Source organism: Aspergillus pseudotamarii, assembly GCF_009193445.1.
Source record: "Aspergillus pseudotamarii strain CBS 117625 unplaced genomic scaffold BDV38scaffold_5, whole genome shotgun sequence".
NCBI classification, from domain to species: Eukaryota; Fungi; Ascomycota; class Eurotiomycetes; order Eurotiales; family Aspergillaceae; genus Aspergillus; species Aspergillus pseudotamarii.
Genome location: NW_022475019.1, coordinates 272,888 through 294,636, shown reverse-complemented (window position 1 = coordinate 294,636; position 21,749 = coordinate 272,888). Strand labels below are relative to the sequence as shown.

General features: G+C 47.9%; 5 protein-coding genes across 5 annotated transcripts; 2 read left to right on the top strand and 3 right to left on the bottom strand.

Annotated features, from left to right (window-relative positions):
• Nucleotides 1-162: 162 nt before the first annotated feature.
• BDV38DRAFT_150956 (mannose-ethanolamine phosphotransferase GPI13) lies at nt 163-4,018 on the bottom strand. Its single transcript, XM_032051625.1, has 2 exons — nt 3,470-4,018; nt 163-3,391 (listed from the first exon to the last, which is right to left on the bottom strand). Exons 1-2 carry the CDS (start codon nt 3,715-3,717, stop codon nt 400-402), a joined length of 3,240 nt encoding a protein of 1,079 aa, XP_031918218.1. The 5' UTR covers nt 3,718-4,018; the 3' UTR covers nt 163-399.
• Nucleotides 4,019-4,925: 907 nt separating this feature from the next.
• Nucleotides 4,926-5,934, bottom strand: BDV38DRAFT_150903 (uncharacterized protein). The gene has a single exon (XM_032051623.1). It carries the CDS (start codon nt 5,700-5,702, stop codon nt 5,151-5,153), a length of 552 nt encoding a protein of 183 aa, XP_031918217.1. The 5' UTR covers nt 5,703-5,934; the 3' UTR covers nt 4,926-5,150.
• Nucleotides 5,935-12,555: 6,621 nt separating this feature from the next.
• On the top strand, nt 12,556-16,102 carry BDV38DRAFT_150806 (mRNA-binding protein PUF3). Its single transcript, XM_032051622.1, has 7 exons — nt 12,556-12,672; nt 12,750-12,935; nt 13,087-13,228; nt 13,291-14,582; nt 14,637-14,915; nt 14,976-15,531; nt 15,585-16,102. The coding sequence occupies exons 3-7, from the start codon at nt 13,126-13,128 to the stop codon at nt 15,998-16,000; spliced, it is 2,646 nt and encodes an 881-aa protein (XP_031918216.1). The 5' UTR covers nt 12,556-12,672; nt 12,750-12,935; nt 13,087-13,125; the 3' UTR covers nt 16,001-16,102.
• A 710-nt stretch (nt 16,103-16,812) lies between these two features.
• cwc21 (U2-type spliceosomal complex subunit CWC21) lies at nt 16,813-17,872 on the top strand. The gene has a single exon (XM_032053401.1). It carries the CDS (start codon nt 16,993-16,995, stop codon nt 17,626-17,628), a length of 636 nt encoding a protein of 211 aa, XP_031918215.1. The 5' UTR covers nt 16,813-16,992; the 3' UTR covers nt 17,629-17,872.
• BDV38DRAFT_235962 (ATP-dependent RNA helicase ECM16) lies at nt 17,812-21,730 on the bottom strand. The gene is made up of 2 exons (XM_032053400.1): nt 21,363-21,730; nt 17,812-21,298 (listed from the first exon to the last, which is right to left on the bottom strand). The coding sequence occupies exons 1-2, from the start codon at nt 21,564-21,566 to the stop codon at nt 17,861-17,863; spliced, it is 3,642 nt and encodes a 1,213-aa protein (XP_031918214.1). The 5' UTR covers nt 21,567-21,730; the 3' UTR covers nt 17,812-17,860.
• Between the last annotated feature and the right edge of the window lie 19 nt (nt 21,731-21,749).

Sequence of the window (21,749 nt, the reverse complement as noted above, 5' to 3'; positions counted from 1 at the left end):
TATAGAATAATTCGAACGTTAATTTATTAGTTTTTTGTTCCGGTCGATATATCAGTACATCGTTCATATATTAGGATTCAAAAATACAGAAGTAGAACAGCAATCCACCCACCCAAAGTCCTATATAATCATCCCCGGTCCATGCCAAAAGAATATACATAACTGAATGATTAATACATACAAGGAACAAGGGCCTCGTCGAGGTCGATCGTGTATCAACCTCCGATTCTGCGAGGACAACATGATATAGTGTGTGATATATGCGAGACAAGGTTGTCGGTGAAGGTTTTTCAGCTGAGATTTTTTTTATTTTTTTTCTTTTGTTTCTGTTTTGTCTCTCTTCCTTCCTCAGAGCACCCTGTCTCAATGCAAGATTGGTGCTTAAGTCTCTTGCACAGCCTACCATCCGAAGATTTCACCCACACTCAGCATGCTCCAACGGACGCCAGCCACGGAGAATAAGATGAGGACAATATCCACAACGCCTAGGACGGTGGCGCCCATCATGAAGCGAGGGCTGAAAATGCGGTAGAGCATGAGGTGGCGGCGCAAATGGCCGGCCCACATCGTAGTTGCGAGGTTGATGGTGGCGAAATAGAGTATATAAGTGCAGGCCGCCTGCATTACGTCTGAAAGGATCTTGATGGCAGGGTTGTTGGGCTTCGATGAGGTAGACCTTGACTGGTCATGAAGCTGCAAAGGCCGTTTCCAGAGAACGGTGAGAGGAACAGCAAGGGCTGTGAGAATCTGTGGACCAAACGTGTTCAAAACCACTAGGATGGGAGACCAGGGGTATTTGACTGCGGATAGAGGTATAAAGGCAGTCTCCCACTGTATACTGCTCAAAACTGCTTGGTGGCCTGTCTTGAAGAAGTAGAAGGAACCGAGAAGCGCCAAAACAATAGGTCCAATGGCTGAATTACCCATTACTAGTGCATTCGTGTCAAGGATTTCAAGCAAAGATAATATTTGCCACAGCAGCAGACCCATGGCACCCTGGCCCATAGGTTTCTGCATGAGAACAATGGCCAAGCAAAAATTGACGACAAGAAGGAAAAATCGGGTCCCGTAGATGTTGCCGAATCCCAGAATAGTAACGGTTGTCCTTCCCGGCTGCGATGGGGAGGAAGTAGGCTTGTTTTTACTCTCGGAGTCAGCACTGCCTTGTGTGACGCTGATGCTAACACATGGCTTCGAGTATATAAACGCTGTTGTACCAACAGCAAAGGCGAGGCCAAGAACAAGCTGAGCGAGAATTACTCGAATCGATTTCAATGTTTCCTTGCTCAAAGAGAACCATTCACCATCATCCGCACCTTCGAGCATCCAGAAGATAGAAGTCAAAAACAGCCCTAGCCGAAAACCATACCCAACCCACAGAGTAGCAGCTCCTTCGTAAGACTTCGACCCGGCGTAGAATGACTTTACAACTGCGGGTAGAATGAGTGTCACGAGAAAAGGAATGGCGAGTTGCCACGGGGCAGGTGTGGAGGATGTTGCGGATGCATAATAGGTGGAACGACAGAACGGCATCTGCTCCTCACGGCAGAGGCGAGAGAACGATGCTATCCTTCCTAAGATGACAAATAGTATTGAATGATAGACTCCCAAGACCCTGTCGGCCGTCGACGTTTGGCGCATCGAAGATACGCCAGAAACAATACCAAAAGTGGAAAGGAAGAATAATAGAATCTCATCCTCCCAGATAGTGTAGGAGTTGGAGGCAAAACCGACCGACTGAGTCACAGTGAACATTACAGCGAGCCAGCCCCACAATGAGTTGGGAATGGGCAAGCTCAAATGGCCAGGCTTCACGAAAACCACCCATGAGGCTCCAAGTATGCTCGCAACGGCAGCCGACAAACCGGACGACTCTGCTATTGGCATATCTGCCACACCACTGAATGTCAAACAACCACCGACAACAGCGCCCAAGCCCGAACTTAACCCAACGACAGAAAGGAGCGGTTTTGTGAGCTCTGTGCGGTCCGATCTAATACCACGAGCGTAAAACACCAACAGTACAAGTCCTGCGAAGAGTATTCCAACACCTTGTATCATGCTGAGGACGTCAAATTTAGCCCACAATGCACGGCATATATCGAGAGTGTGGCGCTGGTATTCCCTATATGACCGGTAGACGGACCGCAAAGCCTCGGTGTTCGGCTTGCCGCGCTTTGAGGACCTTTGCCAGGCATCTTCCGCTGTCTCCCAGAAGCCTAACGACCGGAACTCTTGGCCATCATCAGCCCCCCGCGTTATTGCGTACTCGTGCTGATACCTCTTCATTTGAGCAGATGTCAAACGATTGACGGCAACCAAATTCTTCCAATCCTGTCCTGCAGGTCCTGCGAAAGCCTCCTCAATTGGTGATCCAAGGTTGTTAAAAGGGATCGGCAACCCGAGAAGCAATGACAGCGTCGGCACAAGGTCGATCTGAGGAATAGAGCGCTCGCGCGCAGTCTTCGGCGGCACGGCAGTATCAGGGCTGGTGCGACCAAAGAACTTTCTCTTCGAATACATCCATAGAGCAGCGTCCACCTCATCATTCGATTCACCTCCATGATCACCTTTCGAATCCATACCATGGTCACCCATGACAACCAACAGAGTGTTGTCATCAACCTTTGCGATGAGATCTCGGATTACCTGGTCCATTTGCCTCAACTTCGCACCCATGGCTGGGTGATCGGGACCATAACGGTGGCCGGCGTGGTCAACCCCAAGATAGTGGCCAAATATAACATCCCATTTCGTGGCGTTCTCCGGGTGTAAGAGGGGGAACAAATGATCATTTACGCCGTTGTCGACAGTGTGCAAATCCCACACGTTGAAAGAATCGAAAGGCCGTGTCAGTTCGGGATCGAAGTAGTCAGGAAATAGACTGTGCCAGGTATCATCGCCGAGGTGCACCAGGTTCTTCCCTGCGGTGCGCAGCTGAGCGACAAGGTTATCCTCATCGATTGCCGTTCCAGCGAAGTTAGAGCCTGCATCTACGAAAGTCGGCAGGGTCCCAGTTGTCAGTCCCTTGAGACGCTGCAGCGTCGTGGTAGGTGGATCCGCAACGAAAGGCAATAAGAAAGCGTTTTCTGGGGTATTGACGGCTGTCTCGTACAAGACGGGTATATTATCGTGGAACAAATGGGAAGTTTCACCCTCCGCAGTTGACACGAATGGGATGGTGAAATCATACCGCAAAGCATCTACAACAATAACGATGGCCTTCTCGAACGACTTCTGGTGCCAGCATCCTCCGTTTTTCTTGCCGACTGCCGAATGCGATGATGCATCGGCAAACGGGAGCACATCGCAAGACGACTTGTTCTCCAAGACCATCCGTGTCAGCAAAAACCCCTTAGTAAAGAAAAATATTCCGACAACATGGAGGAGCCTGTAGTTCATTAATTCGCATTAGATTTTTCGGCTCTAAAATGAAAGAACGCTTGCAACCATTGAAAGGCAAGCTCACAATATCCAGCCAAGTACACCCAGCGAACCCAAGTGCCTGAGTTTGAATTCCCGTTCCAAGCCATCATCGACACTCTCTTGCCCATTGCTCCCTTTCCCTGGTCGGGACTGCCTCCCTGTCAGTGCCTTCGGCACCGGGGTTTTCTGCGTATCGTTGCGTCCCGAAAGCCGTGAGGGCGGCGCGGTGGTCTGCAAGCCATTGAGGTCGGGTCTATTGGATCCCGACCCCAGACTTATTCCGGATGCCATCGCGGGTAGGAAGTTGCCGAGTCTGTCGAGGCCGTATTCATCTAAAGCGACCAGGAAGTGAGTTGCGTTTCACGGCAGCGCAACCGCTCGCTGCGGGTGAACAAGTCGGTAGGTTTAACGTTTGCTCACGCAGGTACTGATGCAAGATAGGGGTGTCAAAGAATTTTAGAAAGAGAAACTGGACACATTGAAATTGAAAAGGGAGTGGGGAAGGTGTGGCTATCCCTTAGTCGTCTTTCTTTTCGGTCCAAAATTTTCAAAGCTGTGGACGGCCTCGTGGTGAATTGAATCACTGAGCAGGCATGATCACCGCAAAGACTCAATCGCAAACATGTAACATGAGTACGAATAAAAGAAAAAAATCCAGGTTGTCTTCTCGAAAGCCCGAGAGATGAGACTCGGGGTAGGGACGCGCACGATGCAACGAGCCCTTTCGCACCATCCCAAATCTTTCCCCCGTGACGTCGGGCAATCGGCGCTTTCGGGACGCCAATTTGAGAAATCCCTCACTCCCATTGGTCGGCACGGTTCGGAACATCCAGAACCCTGAAGGTTGGTGGGGCACTTCCGAATTGGGACAACTGTTTACTGGTTGCGGTAATTCTATAGTTCCCATAGTGTATAAGTAGCGATTTGGTGCGCATTCTTAGCATGACCGAAGGCCACTTGGCGGCAAATCATTGGGATATTATAAAGCACGCTCGGACATCTCGTGATTTGAAAATGAATGAACGCATCCTTTGAGGCCCACACAGAGGTGGCCGTACAATACGTTGTCAGACTAGTTACATACATTATCCAGCTGTAAGACACTCTAAAGGCAACCCGAGAATGGTAGGGACGATGGTGGTAGGATAAATGAATAGAACGTTGAAATAGCAACAAGGTCAGTGGGAAAAAAAGAAAAGAAAACACCCAAAGGAGAATGAAATTGAAGATAATGCAACAAACAGGTGCGTAACGTCTTTCCAACCCTAGTGACATGGCAGGGTGAAAGAATTAAAGTGACCAAGCACGAGAAATGAACGCCTTAAGAATAATGAATGTAAATTGGGAGAAAAAAGGGGGGGGTAAGAAAGAAAAGAAATTTCGAATTGAATCCACAGCCCTTTGCTATACACAATTCAGCTAAGGTACGCCTTTAGTTCTGTCTTCGGGTGCGCTGGGCGAATATTGCCCGACAGGACAAGAGTGAAACTCTAAATCGCCGATGATTAGTAGTGCAGTGGTCAGACAGGAGATATCATTCCGCGTATGTGCAAGTCACAAAGATACAACGAAACACAACTGGCGATATAATAGAAACGGAAAAAAAAGAAAAATCTTCGCCGGGATGTCGTCATGCCTTTTTGAAATCGTCGAAGGGTAAGAGGTTGGAAGGGGTATCACGGATAGAATAGACGGCCGCTGGTTTCTAGTTATCAACGGTTCGTTCAAGACCATCTTTTTACATCCTCTTTCTCCTTGAGTCCGCCCATGCGCTCAATGTCCAAGGATTGGAAACGCTCCGCATCACTGGACTGATATGGTGGCAATTCGTCATGGCATGGCTCCAGTCCCACACCGCCAGCATCGCTGATTCTTACAACCACCATGCGTCCAGATTTGCGCTTTCCAGATTCATCTTCCTCCTCAGGGAACGTAATGCGGATCTCCGGGACTGGGCTAGGTGGAGGGCTCGACGAGTTCTCCATGAGACTCCTCTTCTCATCGTAGACGAGGACGGACTCGGTCTTGGCATATGGTGGCGCAGAAATTGTGAGGCTGCGATGATGAGTCGTGCACTGGCCGTTATGGATCGGGAGTTGGGATCGTTTCCGATTTTGGCGCTTGCGGCGCAAAACAAGAAGGGCACCAACAAGGCAAATGCCGACTAGAACGAGAACTAGAAGAGCGATCAAAAGATCGACCATGGCCGGAGTAAGTCTATCATCATTGCTTTTTTCATCGTCACGGGCGACGAGTCTTTTGAACAGGTGCATCATTTTTAGATAGTCGAGTTTTCCGGTAGCATGCGGGTCTCAGATTCGGCTTTCGAAAGGTATATACTATAACGCTATTCGTATCGACAAGACAGGTGGAGAAGTATAGTTCAATAAAGATCCAGGTCGTGCTGTATACCACTGTCAGCGCTGTACTAGGCTAAGACATGGTGAATAACACTTACTCGACGTTCCAGCAAAGTGTCTTCACTGGAAGGAGAAGAATATAACAATAACCAGAGTGACTATCTTGTGATAGTCGTGGTGCGTTCGAGACAAAAAAAGAGGGAATGTATCAGGTCGGTCGGGCGGTCTGAAAAGACGGGGTTGCAGGACACAATGGACCGGGCTGGTAATGGAGAATGAATGGACAGCGAGGTGAACAGCTGAAAGAGTGAAGCCGACACCTGCTTTGGATAGAAAGAACGTGACGAGGAAGGAAGGAGGAAGAATGGATTGAGGGCTGGTATGAGTGGAATGAAGCCAAGGGAAGAAAAACAAAAAGAGAAAGAAAGGGTCAGACGGAGAGAGGAGAGAGAGAGAGAGAGACAGGCGCCTGCCTACGAACGCACGGTCAACCGGCCGGTACGACAGGAACGAGGCGCAAGGGTGCCCACAGGGCCAGACCATCCAGCGAACACCCAGCAAGGGTGAGTTGGTCGCTAGCCAACGACAAAAGATTGCTAGTTTTAGACTAAATGCCAAAGGGATCCACCAGCCCGTTGTTTGTTTGTCCATTTCCTCTATGGTGCCTCTTGGCTGTTGGCCGGCGGCGGCGCTAAAGGCAGTTGTAATTTCCCCATCGCCGAGATTTTCGCCTATCAGAAGGCCGAGGTCCCTGGCCTAAGCCTTTTTCAACCGAGTCTAGCATTCCTATTCGTTAATTCCCCTGGTGATTGATGCTAAATTTTGTTAGGCATGTCCATCTTTGGACTCGGACCCCACTCGGCCTTGTTCACATTTTCTTTTTTTGGCTCATTTCATTTTACCCCTGAATAGCATGATCGAGACTCGGTACATATTTAGCACTGCCATATTTTTCATCAGATTCCAGGAATGAAAACAATGTCGCTCATCGTAGTCGGAGGGACATACAATATGTAATGCTTTTCCATCTTGTCATCTGCATTGCAGCGAAGATTTGTGCATACAGTCAATATCTAGGATAGAATCTGAGCTGCACCGCTACACTTCCGTCGCAATTGGCATGCGACTCCCTCAGGCATCCCTGAGTGATTGCATGGTTTTCCATGCATTCCATACAGCAAAAAATGCATGTCTCAGGCCGCAACGTGTTTATCTCTAACTTATTTGAAAGTGTGAGAACATCCTGAGGGCGACCCCAACCCTCCATATGATCTCACTGTGGAGTAAGTGCACTAGGTACACTAAGTGAGTTTCTAAGCATATTATCACCACCAGGTCTCCTTGGTATCCAACCCCTCCGTGCGTCCACTGAATTGCCCTGTTTTACTTGCATAAAAATAGGTGGTCATGATTATGTCTGATTTGACCTGATTCCAAGACATCCGTGACATCATTGTCTCATTACCTATAAAATGACAGGCAAAATATGTTGTTTTATTCCCGCTCTTGGGAACGCCGAGGTAAAGTTCCCTGAGAGGGGCATGTGGTAAGTGGGATAATCAGCGGATATAAAACTATACAACTGCCTCTCACAAATCATGTTGGCTACTGCGGAGTACATGGAAAATACCGGAGAGACGGCAACCCCAAACAAGTATAATCTATAGAACGCCATCAAAACTACTAATCTAGATCAAGCCTTCGGAGACTTCCGGATTGGTTAAACGTCACTTGGGTCATCGGTGCCAAAGGTTTCCCTCTAGTTGACCTTTGTCCTTTGTTGCATGTAGGAGGCTATCAATCTAAATCTCCTGTTCTCCGTACTCCGTTTCAAATTAGGTCGTCTAGTTCTGTCTGTTTGCTACGACGCAACATTTTGGTCCAAGCCTATCATAATATTCAATCTAAACCCCCCCCCCCCAAATGGCTCCATGACCAAGTTATGATCACTCCATTGGGTGACGGATATATGGAAAAGAATTATGACAGATATATATTTCCCAGTGATTCTGGCGAGTCACACGTACAGAATAGGAGTGAACCTAAACCACTTCACTGAACCGAGGAAGAGCTTAAGCAAAGCCAGCCTCGGTAGTCAAACGCTTGGTTCTCGCCACCCATTCGGTCATCATAGTGACAATGTCCAGTATTCCTGTCAAACCAACCCAGAGACCGGTCTTCCGGGGATCAGGGATGTCGGCCCTACACCCATGGTTGTCTCGGGAGATAGATATGTTCATATGATGTGGTCCTTACTTCAAGCCAGCATGAACCGACATAAGTTCCTCTGGAAGAATACCCTCACCGCTCCAGATCTACAAAAGAGAGCCGTGGCGAGTCTGGCTTTCACAATAGTTCGCATTACCCCCTCTTCCTCCCATGGATGATTGATGCGCTGGTTTGCTCGTGTGTTGAATTTCTCATACTAAGTACAGGGCTAGACCACGCGTCAGTTTATTTCTTTAGGAGGGAACAGGGTATGCTGGTATAAGTTATGGCTTCGCTTTTCCCAACCGAATGGTCGGTCTATATCACAAAGTTTTTAGGATGTACGACAATTTTTTTTCTTTCTCATCTTTATGTTGAATTTTTCGCCTGTATACGCTAGTCCAATGAACCACAGGATTGAGCTGACAGTACACCGGAAATCAAAATTGAATCCTGCGTCTATCGATATACAAACCCAGCGATAGTATTCCAGTAAAGCTCCTTTGAGTTCTCAAACGTGGGGTATATGTGTCGCCAAGAACAAAATTATATGTTTTGCAGGTGACATGGTAAAGGAATGCTACAAACACTCGTACCTTCTGCATCTGCTATACATCACGTCTTCCTCTGGTAAAGTAGAAACACTCTGCTTGTTCTCATACATGGTATAGCAGAATGGGGTAGTGCACCTTAAACCTTGTGCCGCCAGACGCATGTATAATTCGCTGATGTAGATGTTCTCAATCAATATTTATATACTAAACCGCCTCTAATATCTGTGTAGCTGCGTTTTGATTTACTGGCGTATCTTGGCTTGGTTCATGGTGATACGATGGGAGTGATATATATACTTGTGGGCTTGTTACGGGACATGTAGTTGGTTTCGGTGCCTCATTGAGTGCGCGATTATGGACGTACGGAAATATTCCTTACGACGCCGCCAATGTCTAGATTTATAGCTGTGACATCCCGCGGAGATAAAACCTGGTGAGCTCATCATGATCCTACGTTTCGTTCTTAGTCCTTCCCATATCAACTAGTCAAAATTCGTGATAATTTAAATTTCTTCGACTCCGATACGAGACAATAAAGAAAGAAAGAGAAAGAGAAAGAAAGAGAAAGAGAAAGAGAGATAGAAAGATAGAGAGCGAGAGAAGGATTGAAATGGGACTGAACCAAGGGAAAGTGGCCAGCATTATTACATGACGAACAAGTACCCAACTAGTACGGATGTGAGTGTCATGGATACAAGCATTTTGCTCCGGCTATTTTTCCCTCCAAGTATGGCTCTGACATGGTAAAAGGAATCAAAAGATGGATGGAAATATTATCCGCAGATATCTAGCATGAGTACTGGGAAACAGCTTGCCCTAGTAGAAGAAGACTGGAGAAGAACTCTTTGGTTATGGTGGCCTTCCAGGAATGCAAGGCTGTCAAATAGACTGTCTCAATGGAAGGGGCTAATAGTATCATTAATTTGCAATAATCAGCGATAACTCAAATTCTCTACCAAGAAGGTACGAGGGAGTCTAAATGCGATGATCCCGAATATCGACTGGTTAATGCATACCACTGCAGATCATGGGTCAACCACACTGCGGATGTGTCCTGGGTGTTAATATTATAGGTATAACAGTTAAGCTAGGCTGTCATACTGAGATATACAATGGAATGACAGTGGAAGGATTGACCGTCCACAGCAGGAGGCCTCTCTCATACGAGGAGGTGGTCGTTCAGGAGGGTATCGCGGATGAAACGAGTAACTGAGGGGTACACCGATTGGAAGCAAGGGGCGCTTGAATGGTGAATGAAAATCTCTGGTTGCCGGCTACAACTCGCGCAAATCACCTCTCTTGCTATTACTGTTGGAATTCTCCAGGTACCCTGTACCTTGTCGAAAGTGCTGAGGTCAGACACCATGTCATAAGAATAATTCCCATGGATGAGCGTTAGCCACTCGGGGCTATGTATACCATGTTGACCTCCAACCATGTACATAGAAGGTCTACGGAAAGCGAATTAAAACTCAGTATGTGGGGTAGGGAAAATAAATAAATACATAGAAAGCGCAATATATAAGAAGAACAAACCAACCAACCATAGATAGGCACGATAATGAGTCAAGGTAGGGTTATGTAGTAATGATCTAAGTACTACTCGGATATGTGTTTAGGTATTTAATTGTCATAGTTTCCGTCACAAGACCAACCTGCCAACTATGAGGCTGTCGTTAAGAAAGCCAATTGCACGAAACCTTGACCCTTGAGCAATATACTAGTAAGTACGGAGTACTCTCTCTCTCTCTCTCTCTCTTTTTTTTTTTTTTTTTTTTTTTTTTTTTTTTTTTTTTTTTTTTTTTTTTTTTTTTTTTTTTTTTTTTTTTTCGTATGTCAATAATATTTGACAACCCATTGCAGGTCATTGAGTTTTATTCAAAAGCTGTCTTGGATCAGGACAACTGAACCCTACGTAAAGCAGGGATTGAATAAACTAATTTATATCCGCCGGCGTGTTCCTTTGCCTATGCCCAATAAAGTATTGTTTCAATTGTTATGAGGAAAATCAAGCTAGTTTAGTGGATCCGATCGGTCGGGCTCCAGCACAAAGTAAACTTTCGCTGTAAGTCTTATTTTAGTTAGGGCTTGAAGCCAGTCAAGAAGTGCGGAAGTCAACGACCAGCGTTGACTTGACTCTATGTCCAGTCAATACTTCTCTTGGGATTCTGTCCAATGACCCCCCTCATCTCGAGAATAACTAGTAGCGGATATTGGTGTGTTCGCTGGCCAGGAAGTCATGTCCGAAATGGGGGCAACTAACATGGTCTGTTCGGCCGTACCAAGAACTCTTAATTCGTCTCCACAATAGCCTGAATTTCTCCTTGATATCCTACGTGGATCTAAACAGAGGGCAAAAGATGATAGATTACGCAAAGTCAAGGCATACCAAGAGTCAAGTCCATGGATTACAATCTTTAATACCTGGCTTCGTGAGACATCAATATGAATATGGGAGGCACTAGTATCAAGAACCGTAGTCTCGTCACGAATGGGAGGGGGAAAAGGCATCAGTCTTATTTTCCCTTTATTTATTTCCGGCGTAAGTTTACCGTAGGTTCCCAACCACGGCCCTGTGTGCGTCATACATCTTGATTACAAGGACAAGTAAGTAAAGTTAAGTACTAATTGTATGACAATAAGAGGGGCAAAGATACCATAAAAGTTGGTGAAGCCTAAAGGGTAAAGAGCGCCGGGAACGAATTTGGGCGGCCCCAGAAAAGTTGAAACATTGAACGGTGGTTTGGAACGGTATGGGACAAGTGGACATGCGATCACCCTTAAGCAAAGTTGATTTTACCTAAAGGCTGGGCAGTACTTACCCTTCAGGTGTAGCGTTCATACTGCGATCATGTACCACTTCAGCCCATGGCAAAGTTCCTGAACGGATCGACAGATCGCCTTTGTGTATTGTCACCAGTGGTACCAATTATACCTACCACACCGATGGGCGCCTACCTGAGGGTCTTCCAAGACACGCAGCATCTTTTTTCCAGCTCGACCTTTTTGTGACCAGCTTATCTATCATCTTGACTCTCTCATCGATTGCAAAAAAGACTTCATATTTTTCTTTTTTCTTTTTTGCTTTTAATCATTTTTTTTTATTCTCGTCTTTTTTATTCCCAACCATCCCCCCCCTTCCTTTATTTTGAACTGACTCACTCCACTTTTTTTTCTCACTTTTTTTTGTTCCTACTTCATCCTGATTCCATTTAGTGCTGCTTGTCTGTGCTACCAGTTTCTTTCACTTCGTTTAGGATTTTTTTCCCACTGCGCCGCCTCTGACCTTCGCTCTCAGTCAGCATCTTCATTCTTCTCTCAACGATATTATCATCAACATCATCCTTTCTCCTTCCTTCCCACCCCCCACCACCACTGCCGTACTTCTCTTAAACTCCCCACTGGTGTGGAGGTCGAAGAGGATTTACTATCGAGATTGATCGACCCCCCCCAGGACCACTTTGGGTGTCATGCTTGCTTTCGCCTGTGTCACAGCTGGATTACATTAATGCCGTGCTTTGTCTCTCTCGTCCACATTCCCATTTATCGCTGCTCCACCAATCACGCCTGATCGCCTCATTTGCGCAACGAAACACATTCCTCCCCATAATACCAGTCGCAATTTGACTGAATCCCTCCCCTCCCCCTTGCTGCTGCGAACCATCAAATCTCCCAGACGCCTATCGGATTGAAACACATTCGAGTCGGCAACGCTCTTCGTCCCGTTCCCTCTCGACAAGGTACATGAGAGTCATCTGCGAGATTCGAACTTCCTGGAGCATGCACGGAGCGTAGCAACGTTGCGATACGCACTGGCAGTCTTGATCTACGGCTACTTGCGGAGCATTACACTGGTAACGACAGGGACATTATCCAATTTTCGTCACCTTGCTTCTGCTTTGCTTCTCGATTAAGCATTTTTCGCTGGCCCACCTGCCACTTCACCTCCCTTTCGTGCCCCTGCGATCCCTTGTATAATCTGTACATGGTCTGACCGCATTACTTGTTTGGACAAAAACAATAAACCCTATTATTTTTTTTTCTTTTCTTACCTTGTTTCGGTACGCCCTTCTCTTTCATCCCTTCCTTTCTTTCCCTCGTTCAGCTCGGTGTCGCTGCCCTGGGTAAGTGGTTTTTCTGTGAGAAGATCGCCTCACCGCATTACAACGCCTCGCTAACCATATCACTGGGCCTCGTGCAGGTCAATATTTACCCGATATCCCGACCGGCTCCTCGTGTTCGTTCGCCACGGTATAGCTCTCCTAGCGGTTTGACGCCGTAAATCCATAGTTCAGGATACCTAGAGGGAGGACTCGCAGAGAGGAGAAAAAGCAGGAGTGTTAAGAAACGAGTTCGGTTGGAGACCGTCTGCAAATAATTCTTCGCTGTTCGTATACATATTTTTCTTTCTTCCGTCTTGTGTTTAGTTAGATACATGGTGGAATGGCCGCGATGGCAGCAAACGCAAGCGCGGTACATCATGTGAGTGGCGGGTAGTTGGAACGAGTTGATCAGGCAATTGACAGTTTTGGATCCAGGTACGGTCAAGTCGAAGCTCGAACATCGCGCCATCCAATATGGGTGGTGAACGGAATCGTGGAAGCCATGGCGGTATGGGGCAGCCTTTTGGTGGCGGAAAGGCGAGCTGGAAGAATACCATCTGGGGTGACAATCTAGGAGGTGAGTGCATGAAGTGGCTTCCATATTGGCGAAATTATACTAATGGTGAGGATATCCTCTAGACCAGCATGCGGGTGATAAGGCCTTTGAAGGCAAGGCCGGCTCCAGCTCTTTGTTGTCATCGTCCGAATCGGATGGGTGGAACGGTCGCCCTAATATGCCTTGGAGTACCGTGAATACATCTTCAAATGTTCTCGCTAGAGGGACAAATAACAGTATGACAACATCGCCCATTCAAACACGGGCGGGTGACCGTGGAACAGGTAGCCTTGCAGAGGCCGGTGAATCCTCGTACTTTACATTACCCCGATCGGCGGCAATCGGCGGCACTGCTGGATCGACAAATCATAAGGCGTATCTCAACACCGGATCGGAGGGTATTTCTCCTTCTGGAGAAGGTATCGCATTTTCTGGCTTTGGGAATTTCAGAAATACAGAGAGCCGGCGGCATGTCAACGCTTCTGCCTTTGGGGGTAGCCCTGTTGGATCTGGGTTCCCGATGAAACCAGGATTCGCTAGCCAACTCGAGGGTAGTAGACCGGATGAAATGCCGTCTATGTCTGCTTTGCCCCAGGGCTTGCCCGAGACTGTCGCGCCGACGCTGGGCCGCAACTCTTATACGCATGCGTCACACAACTCAGCATCCTTCGCGCCTCAGAGACCGGTACATTCTTCATACCCATCGTTTCATTCCGAGAGCCAGGGATTCGAGGGTCGATATGCCGGCGGCCCTGCTGACATCAATTCTGGTCTAAGTAAACTCCACTTCACCGAAGGTAGCTACTCCGCACATCCTCCCAGTACCCGCCCCGGTTATTTGTCGCACCCATCTTTGGATGGTTCTTTCCAGCGCTTGAAATACCAGGGTGAAGAGCCCACCTATCAAGGGGCTGGCTACGCAAGTGAAGGCACTTCAGATGTTCAACTCGGATACCAAGCTCCGAGAAACCGAATGGGAGATAATCCGATCTCGCCGACAGAGTATGCCAGGGTGGAAAGCCCACTGTATGCTGCGCTTGATAATGGGTCTGTGCACGTCCCACATTATAACAATGCGTCTGCTCGTTTATCTGAAGCACAGGCTGCTGCTTTGGAGCGTCGCCTGCGAGAGCAGGAGCTGGCTCAGCAAGCAATCAACCCGCTTCAAAGACTGCCTTTCACCCCTTACGACCTTGCTCGCTATCCAGGCACAGGAATAAATGCTTTATCAGGATTCTATCCGGTCGCCCAACTTGGCGCAGCCGCGCTGGCAACTAGGGGCCACCGCGACCACGATCCATCTCAGACTGTGCGAAGTCCAGTTCTAGAGGAGTTTAGGGCGAATAGCAAGGGGAATAAACGATATGAACTCAAGGTAACTATTAGCTGCACATTTTCCCACATTACTTCATGACTGACAGAAAATAAGGATATCTACAACCACGTCGTCGAATTCAGTGGTGACCAACATGGATCGCGTTTCATCCAGCAGAAGCTGGAAACAGCCAATAGTGATGAGAAGGAACAGGTTTTCCGTGAGATCCAGGGTGATAGTCTGCAGCTGATGACAGACGTCTTTGGAAATTATGTTGTACAGAAGCTCTTCGAGCATGGCAACCAGACGCAGAAGAAGATTTTGGCAAATCAAATGAAGGGACATATTCTGGCTTTGTCTACACAGATGTATGGATGTCGCGTCGTCCAGAAGGTAAGAGCCTCTCCTAGCCATTCTCTTTTCCTTACAGGTCGGTTGGCTAATTCAGTGCAGGCCCTTGAGCATATTCTCACGGACCAACAAGCTTCTATGGTGAAGGAGCTTGAACATCATGTTTTGCGATGTGTTCGGGACCAGAATGGAAACCATGTTATCCAAAAGGCTATTGAAAGAGTACCCTCTGAGCATGTGCAATTCGTCATCAATGCTTTCATTGGTCAGGTCGAGAAGTTAGCTACTCATCCATATGGCTGTCGTGTCATTCAACGGATGCTGGAACACTGCAAGGAAGAGGATCGCGAGGCGATTCTTGCTGAGCTCCACGTCTGCACCGCCAAGCTGATTCCCGACCAGTTCGGTAACTACGTCATTCAGCATGTCATTGAGAATGGCGAGGATAAGGACCGAACCCGTATGGTGACAATTGTTATGTCAAACTTGTTGACCTACTCGAAGCACAAGTTTGCAAGCAACGTGGTGGAAAAGAGCATCGAATTCGGTCAAGAGTCTCAGCGTCACCATATTATCAGCAGGTTGACGTCCACCGATGATAATGGGGAGAACCCCTTACTTGGTCTGATTCGTGATCAGTTTGGCAATTATGTCATACGTAAGTCCTCACACTCATAAGAGTATCCTTGAGTAATACTGACCTCTGTACAGAGAAGGTTTTGTGTCAGCTGAAGGGTGCAGAAAGGGAAGCTCTTGTTGAGGAAATCAAGCCTCTTCTCAGTCAGCTGAAGAAGTATAGCTATGGCAAACAAATCGCAGCGATTGAGAAACTTGTTGCGGACTCGAATTCACCAACCAACGGTACTCTTCCTCATACAACCTCTACCACACCGCCAAACTCGCACAAATCCTCTCCCCAGCCATCAAAGCGGGCTGTGAACGGCCTTGACGGCTGCCGAGCGCCAGTCGTGGGCGCGGCGCCCCCGACGCCGCCTCCAATAGACACTCAGAGCAATGGCGATGGATCCAGCGACACCAAGACCGTGGCTAATAGCACACCCCTCGCAGCATCCGAGTCGGCTGGCACGACCCCGACTACTTCAGTGGAAATCACCGGTCCCAACTAGATTGCTATGACTTTCAATTATTCTTGCTTCTATTGACATATTTTTAAACCTTTTCACGATTCGCACACTCCATTGTGTCGAGACACTCAACATTATTCTTAATTCGGGCGTATACATACAGGCTTTCTGAGGGATATATGAGCTATCGCTTCGCTGTTCCGCTGTCGCAATTTATGGCATAACGGCGTAAAAAACCACGGGTCATGGCGGGAGCTTGCTTTGCTTTCTTCTTATTTCTTTTCTTTTCTTTTCTTTTTTTTTTTCTCTTGTGTTATTTTTTCACGCCCCCCCCCTCACCCGATATACTTCTTGAATTCTCTTTTTACACTTTTAATTTGTTCATGGCTTTCTCCGGTTGTTCTGTGACAGGTTTGATGTGATGAAAATGAAGACACGTCTTTATAGTTGTCGATGGCTGTATTTCTCTTTGTCCAGGTTCGAGGTGTCGGCGTCTTAATTGGTGAGCAAGGGAATACTGGGATATCACGCTTGATTGACCTCGAGGGTTGCAAATGGGACCTTTGGACATATGGGAAACTCTGAAAATAGGGAGCATCAAAGGAAGTGCCTGGAGCATGTAGAGGCAATCTGTCGGTATACAGTCAATCAATTCAAAAGTGTTGATGAACGCGTCATCTCTATATGGCAAGTTTCTGTAACGTAGAGTCGTAGTATCCTAGTATGCCTAAGAACTGCTCTTGGAGCCATATGACGATTATGATCTTGGAATTTAAGCATATCAGCACGTGACACGATCATAGCTTTGGACGCTGTCAAAGTCGCAAAGCTTGAATCTAACCCAAGCGCCACCCCTCCGGCATCGCATTTCGGGGGACTGTTCCAAAACCAACACTCTACAATACCGCTGTCCTTAATTTGAGCATTAACTCCGAATCTTTCTATCTGCCCCACAGTCAACGCAAACCTTGCCATCCACTTCCTCCACCACTAGCTCCAAACCTCCCACATATTACAAACAAAAAATCTACACAATGTCTTCAAATGTCGGTCTCAATACTCCTCGCGGAAGCGGCACATCAGGCTACGTCCAGAAGAACTGGGCCTTCATGAAACCGCGCAACGCAGGCTACGGCGCACCATATCCACCAGTTGGAGCGAACGGCGACGCAGGACGGCCCTTTAAGCAGCGGCAGCCTGACAAGCAGATTCTCGAGCATGACCGGCGGCGGGCGATTGAGGTGAAGGTTATGGAGGAGAGGGAACGGCTGGAGGAGGAGAACGAGCGGATTGAGGAGGAGGTTGCGGAGCGGAAGAAGAAGGGGGATAAAGAAGACGGGGAGGAGCAGGAGGGGAAGGTTCTGTCGGATGAGGAGATTGAGGAGCGGTGTGAGGCCTTGAGGGAGAAGTTGGTGAAGGAGATGGAGGAGGAAGAGGAGAGGAAGGGTAAGGAGGGGGAGCGGAGGGGTGGTCGGTCTGCGCGGGATTTGCCGCCGAGGGATAGGAGGCAGTTTAAGTCGTATCAGGTTCACGAGCTTGCTGAGGCGAAGATTGAGGAGAGTGAGCGGTTACGGAAGGCGTTGGGGATTAAGGAGGATAAGGAGACCGGGGAGATCTCGAGTGGGCGTCGGGACTGGGAGGAAAAGAAGCGGGAGCGGGAGCGTCCTTGAGCTTCTATTTGCTCTCTTGGATTCTGCTCGTTTTTGTTCGTTTCGTGATAATGTTGAATTGAGACATTGGCGTTGGGGAGTCACACTGCACATGATTCTTGTATAGGACAGACAAGATTTGGGATCATACGGAAAGAAGTAACAGAGCGTGTCTCATGATGACCATGGTTCTGGTATTCATAGCTTTGTATAAGTCGTTATAGTAACTTTTTTTTTCTCATATTATATACAGTTAAGCGCCAAACTTTTCAATTATCCAGCCCTCTTTAGGGTCTTTCTTTTGGACCACCTTCTTGGCTGGCAAAGGCCATCCTCCACGTCCAGCCTCGCTTACCAGGGACGGGATTACCCAGCACGCCCTGCGTGGCGGAATTCCGTCAATCAGTTCTGTTTTCCCAATAGGTTTACCGTACTCTATTAGGGGTGTGCCGTGTGCAATGGCAGAGAGTTGCAGGCCGCTAGGGCAAACCAGTGGGAACATTCTGACTTTGGGTACTTCGGTCGACACGAGCGATGGGGATGCTTGTTGAAGATGGGAATATACGATGTATTGTGGCATTTCCTTCGGTGAGAGGCTCGCAAGGATAGATGACGGATGCACGTAAACAGCCTTCTCATCGAGTTCCGTGGCCGGTCCCTCGCGAGACTTGAAAAGCGTAAAATATGGAACATCGATCGCTCTCTTCGGTGTACGATGCATTTCGGGCGGTACTGGAGACAGATCAGCCCGGATGGCAACATTGTCGATGAATCCCGCTGTGACAATTTGTTTCAAAGCCTTAATTTGCTTCTCTGACGGCTGCGGTAGACGTGGCTGATACGCTCCGATAACTCCAGGGTTATTGGCCCGCACTATGTCTGTCAATTGACTTCGTAGTTGCGTGGCCTCTTTAAATCCTTTGCCCCGTAAGAACATCTTTTCACAGAACGATTCTCCATCAGAAGCATATCCGTAGGCGCAAATCGCTGACAAGAACTTCAACGCATCGGACGTATCATCGTACTGACTCCAGAGTCGATGAGCTCTTGCAAAGTCCTTGTGACGTTGCTCCCGAACTGTGTCTTCCAAACGATCCGAGTTCGTGTACACCGCGTTTTTCTCTTTGTCATCTCCCTTGGGGTTCGGATCGATCTGGTTTTCTGGAACAAAAAGGTCGCCGACTGCCAAGGCTGCAACCAGCGAAATAACGTAGGGCATACAGCCGTGCTGATGACCAATATGCAACATCTTACCGAACCTAGGGGAGAGAGGGTATGTAGATAGGCGATTACCGATTTGCGTTACTTTGCCATCGGACGAGAGAGCACCGAGATTTTTGAGGAGCTTCTCGGCTTTCGCCAGACCTTGCTGACTAGGAGGTGTTGGGAATGGGAAATTAATAACGTTGTGAAGGCCCATACTCTTCATCTGAAGCACGACGCCTTCAATTGGCGTGCGTAGAATCTCTGGATCTGTGTACTGAGCAAACTCATTCTCGTAGACTGCAGATGAGTAGAGTCGATAGCAGTGGCCGGGCCCAGTTCTACCAGCTCGTCCTGCTCTTTGATTGGCACTAGCCTTGCTAATCCAGTTGACCTGAAACTTCTGCACTCCTGTATCTAAATCGTACTGTTTCTCCTTGGCCCGTCCACAATCAAACACATATCGTATACCCGGGATTGTTAAACTAGTCTCGGCCACGTTGGTCGCTAGAATGATGAGACGTGAGCCCTCGGGCGGTGGCTCAAAAACTCTCAGCTGCTCCTTTGTGGGAAGTTGGGAGTACAACGGTAAAACATGCACTCGGGTGGATGAGCCCATTGCTTCTTCGCCGAGGTCAAAGCCATCATCGTCATCATCATCGTTATCTAAACCGGTGATTTCGAGGTCACTGTCATCGTCTTCGTTGCCAACCTTGGAAAGATCAGCGTCCCCAATGTCTAGATCTTCCGCTTCCAGTGGTGCATCGTTCGCAGAGATCTGCACTTTAGCCTCAGTTTCCCCACCCCGCTGCGTAGGCTTGAAGGCCTGCTTCAAGCGCTTAGAAAGTTGTCGGATTTCATTCTGTCCAGTCAAAAAGACAAGCATGCCCCCTGGAGGCAGCTTACGATGACCTCTCGAGACTTTCCGGTACGCCTCCTCAACGTAATCCCTGCGTGTACGTCGGGAAAAATGCACCGTAACGGGGTATTGGCGACCTTCTGCTTGAACCAACGGCGGTGGTCCCTGGCGGAAGAGATTGGGATTTTGAGTAAAATCGGAGATTCGCAGAGTGGCAGACATGACCACGAGTTTTAAAGGTTTCACAGCCGGGTCTTCCTCACTCATAGCTTTTCTCAGATCCACAATACGGCTCACCATACCAATGAGGATATCTGTGTTAACACTCCGTTCGTGTGCCTCATCGATAACGATGATAGAGTATTTGCTCAGCGAAAAGTCTTCCGCAATTTCTCGGATCAGGATGCCATCAGTCATGAACTTGATTGCGGTCTTTTTCGAGACAGTGCTCTCAAATCGAATCTGATAAGATACCCGATCAGAGAACTGACCCAACTCATCACCTACACGTTTCGCCATACTGACAGCGGCAACTCGACGAGGTTGCGTTACCGCTATCATGCCCGGATTAGGGCTATCCGGGTTTCCAAAGCCAGCTTCAAACAGAAATTGTGGTAACTGGGTAGTTTTACCGCTACCAGTAGCACCCCAAATAACGACAGAGGAATTGTTGTAGATTGCCTCCATAATTTTCTGTTCTTCTCCAACCACGGGCAACCCTAACCGTGCGTTTTGTATATCCTCAGAGCGGTCAACTTGGACATGGAATGCCTTTCTGTAGGGGTTGCCTTTGGTAACTTGAAGTTCTGCGGGCAGCGGTTCTTCTTCGTAAACAGTATTCCGCACGGGCTTTTCTTTCAACTTGGGGTCGAAGGGTTGCTCTTCTGATACGATAGGACCGGTAGTGGGTTTGAAACCGACTGTTTCGTTGATTTGTTGTCTGGCCCAAGCTTTGAACGCGGACTGGCGAGGCAGGTTGCTGGTACTGTCGTCCTCCTCTTCTTCCTCATCGTCTTCGTCCTCATTATCGTCGTCGCTTTCTTCTTCCCTTTCTTCATCCTCATCCTCATTTTCGCTTTGGTCATCCTCAGAAATGTCTTCTGAAGATTCCTCATCCTCGTCTTCATTCACCCTATCCAGTGCCTCCGCCTCTTCACCTTTGCGTTTCCGACCATCTGGAGCGCTGCTGTTCTCGCTCTCATTCTCGCCTTCATCCGAGTCAAATCCCTCCCACGGTAACTCTTGTATTTTGGTGGCCTTCGTTTTCAATTTCGGCGCTCGTTTGCGCTTTTTGAGGACGGGAAATCCGTCCGCTCCAAGTTCGAGAGGGCGTTTCAACCCGCTACCAACCACGACATGTTCTGTCGGCTTCTCAGCGGGAGCTTGTGTCTTAGGAATAGCGAAATTTGTCCCCGAAGGTGGGAGTGAATCATCTGTTTCGTCGCCCGACAACTCCACATTATGGAGGGCACTGTCGTGTGTATGCCTAGATGCTTCAATGGTACCGTTTTCGTCAAGTCTTTTGCGCTTCCCTATTTCTCTAGAACTCTCAAACTTGGAGGTGTCCAACGTTGTTTTTTCAAGCTTCTTGAGCAGTTCAACGTTTTCTTCTTTCTTGAGTTTATTTTCCTGCAGAAATGGTTAGAATGGACGGTATACCCCACAACTCATTTCTTGCATAGAGTCTACATACAATATATTTATCTAAGCGTTTTTGTTTCTTTGCTGAGATTTTGGTGTGTTGCGCTCTCAATTCCTCTCTCAGCTTCTGCCTTTTGGCTTCCTTCTGTTCTTTAGAGATGGGCAAAACTTCAGCGGCATTGCTGTCGACCGCAGCATCTGCCGCCTCCTTCTGCCTGTGTTTCTGCTTCCTCTGACGAGGAACAAACTTCGGCATGGTGTGGGGGTAATGATACCTTTGTCCACACCAACAGACAAAGAAAAAATTTATACAGAAAAAGCAGATTGATGAGCTTTGTGGTGATGGTCAAAGGAAAGAGAAGAAAGAAAAATTAGGCGGCGGAGAGATTCTGCCCTAAAGCGGTGAGATTGTGTTCACCGCCCACATATGTAACTCACT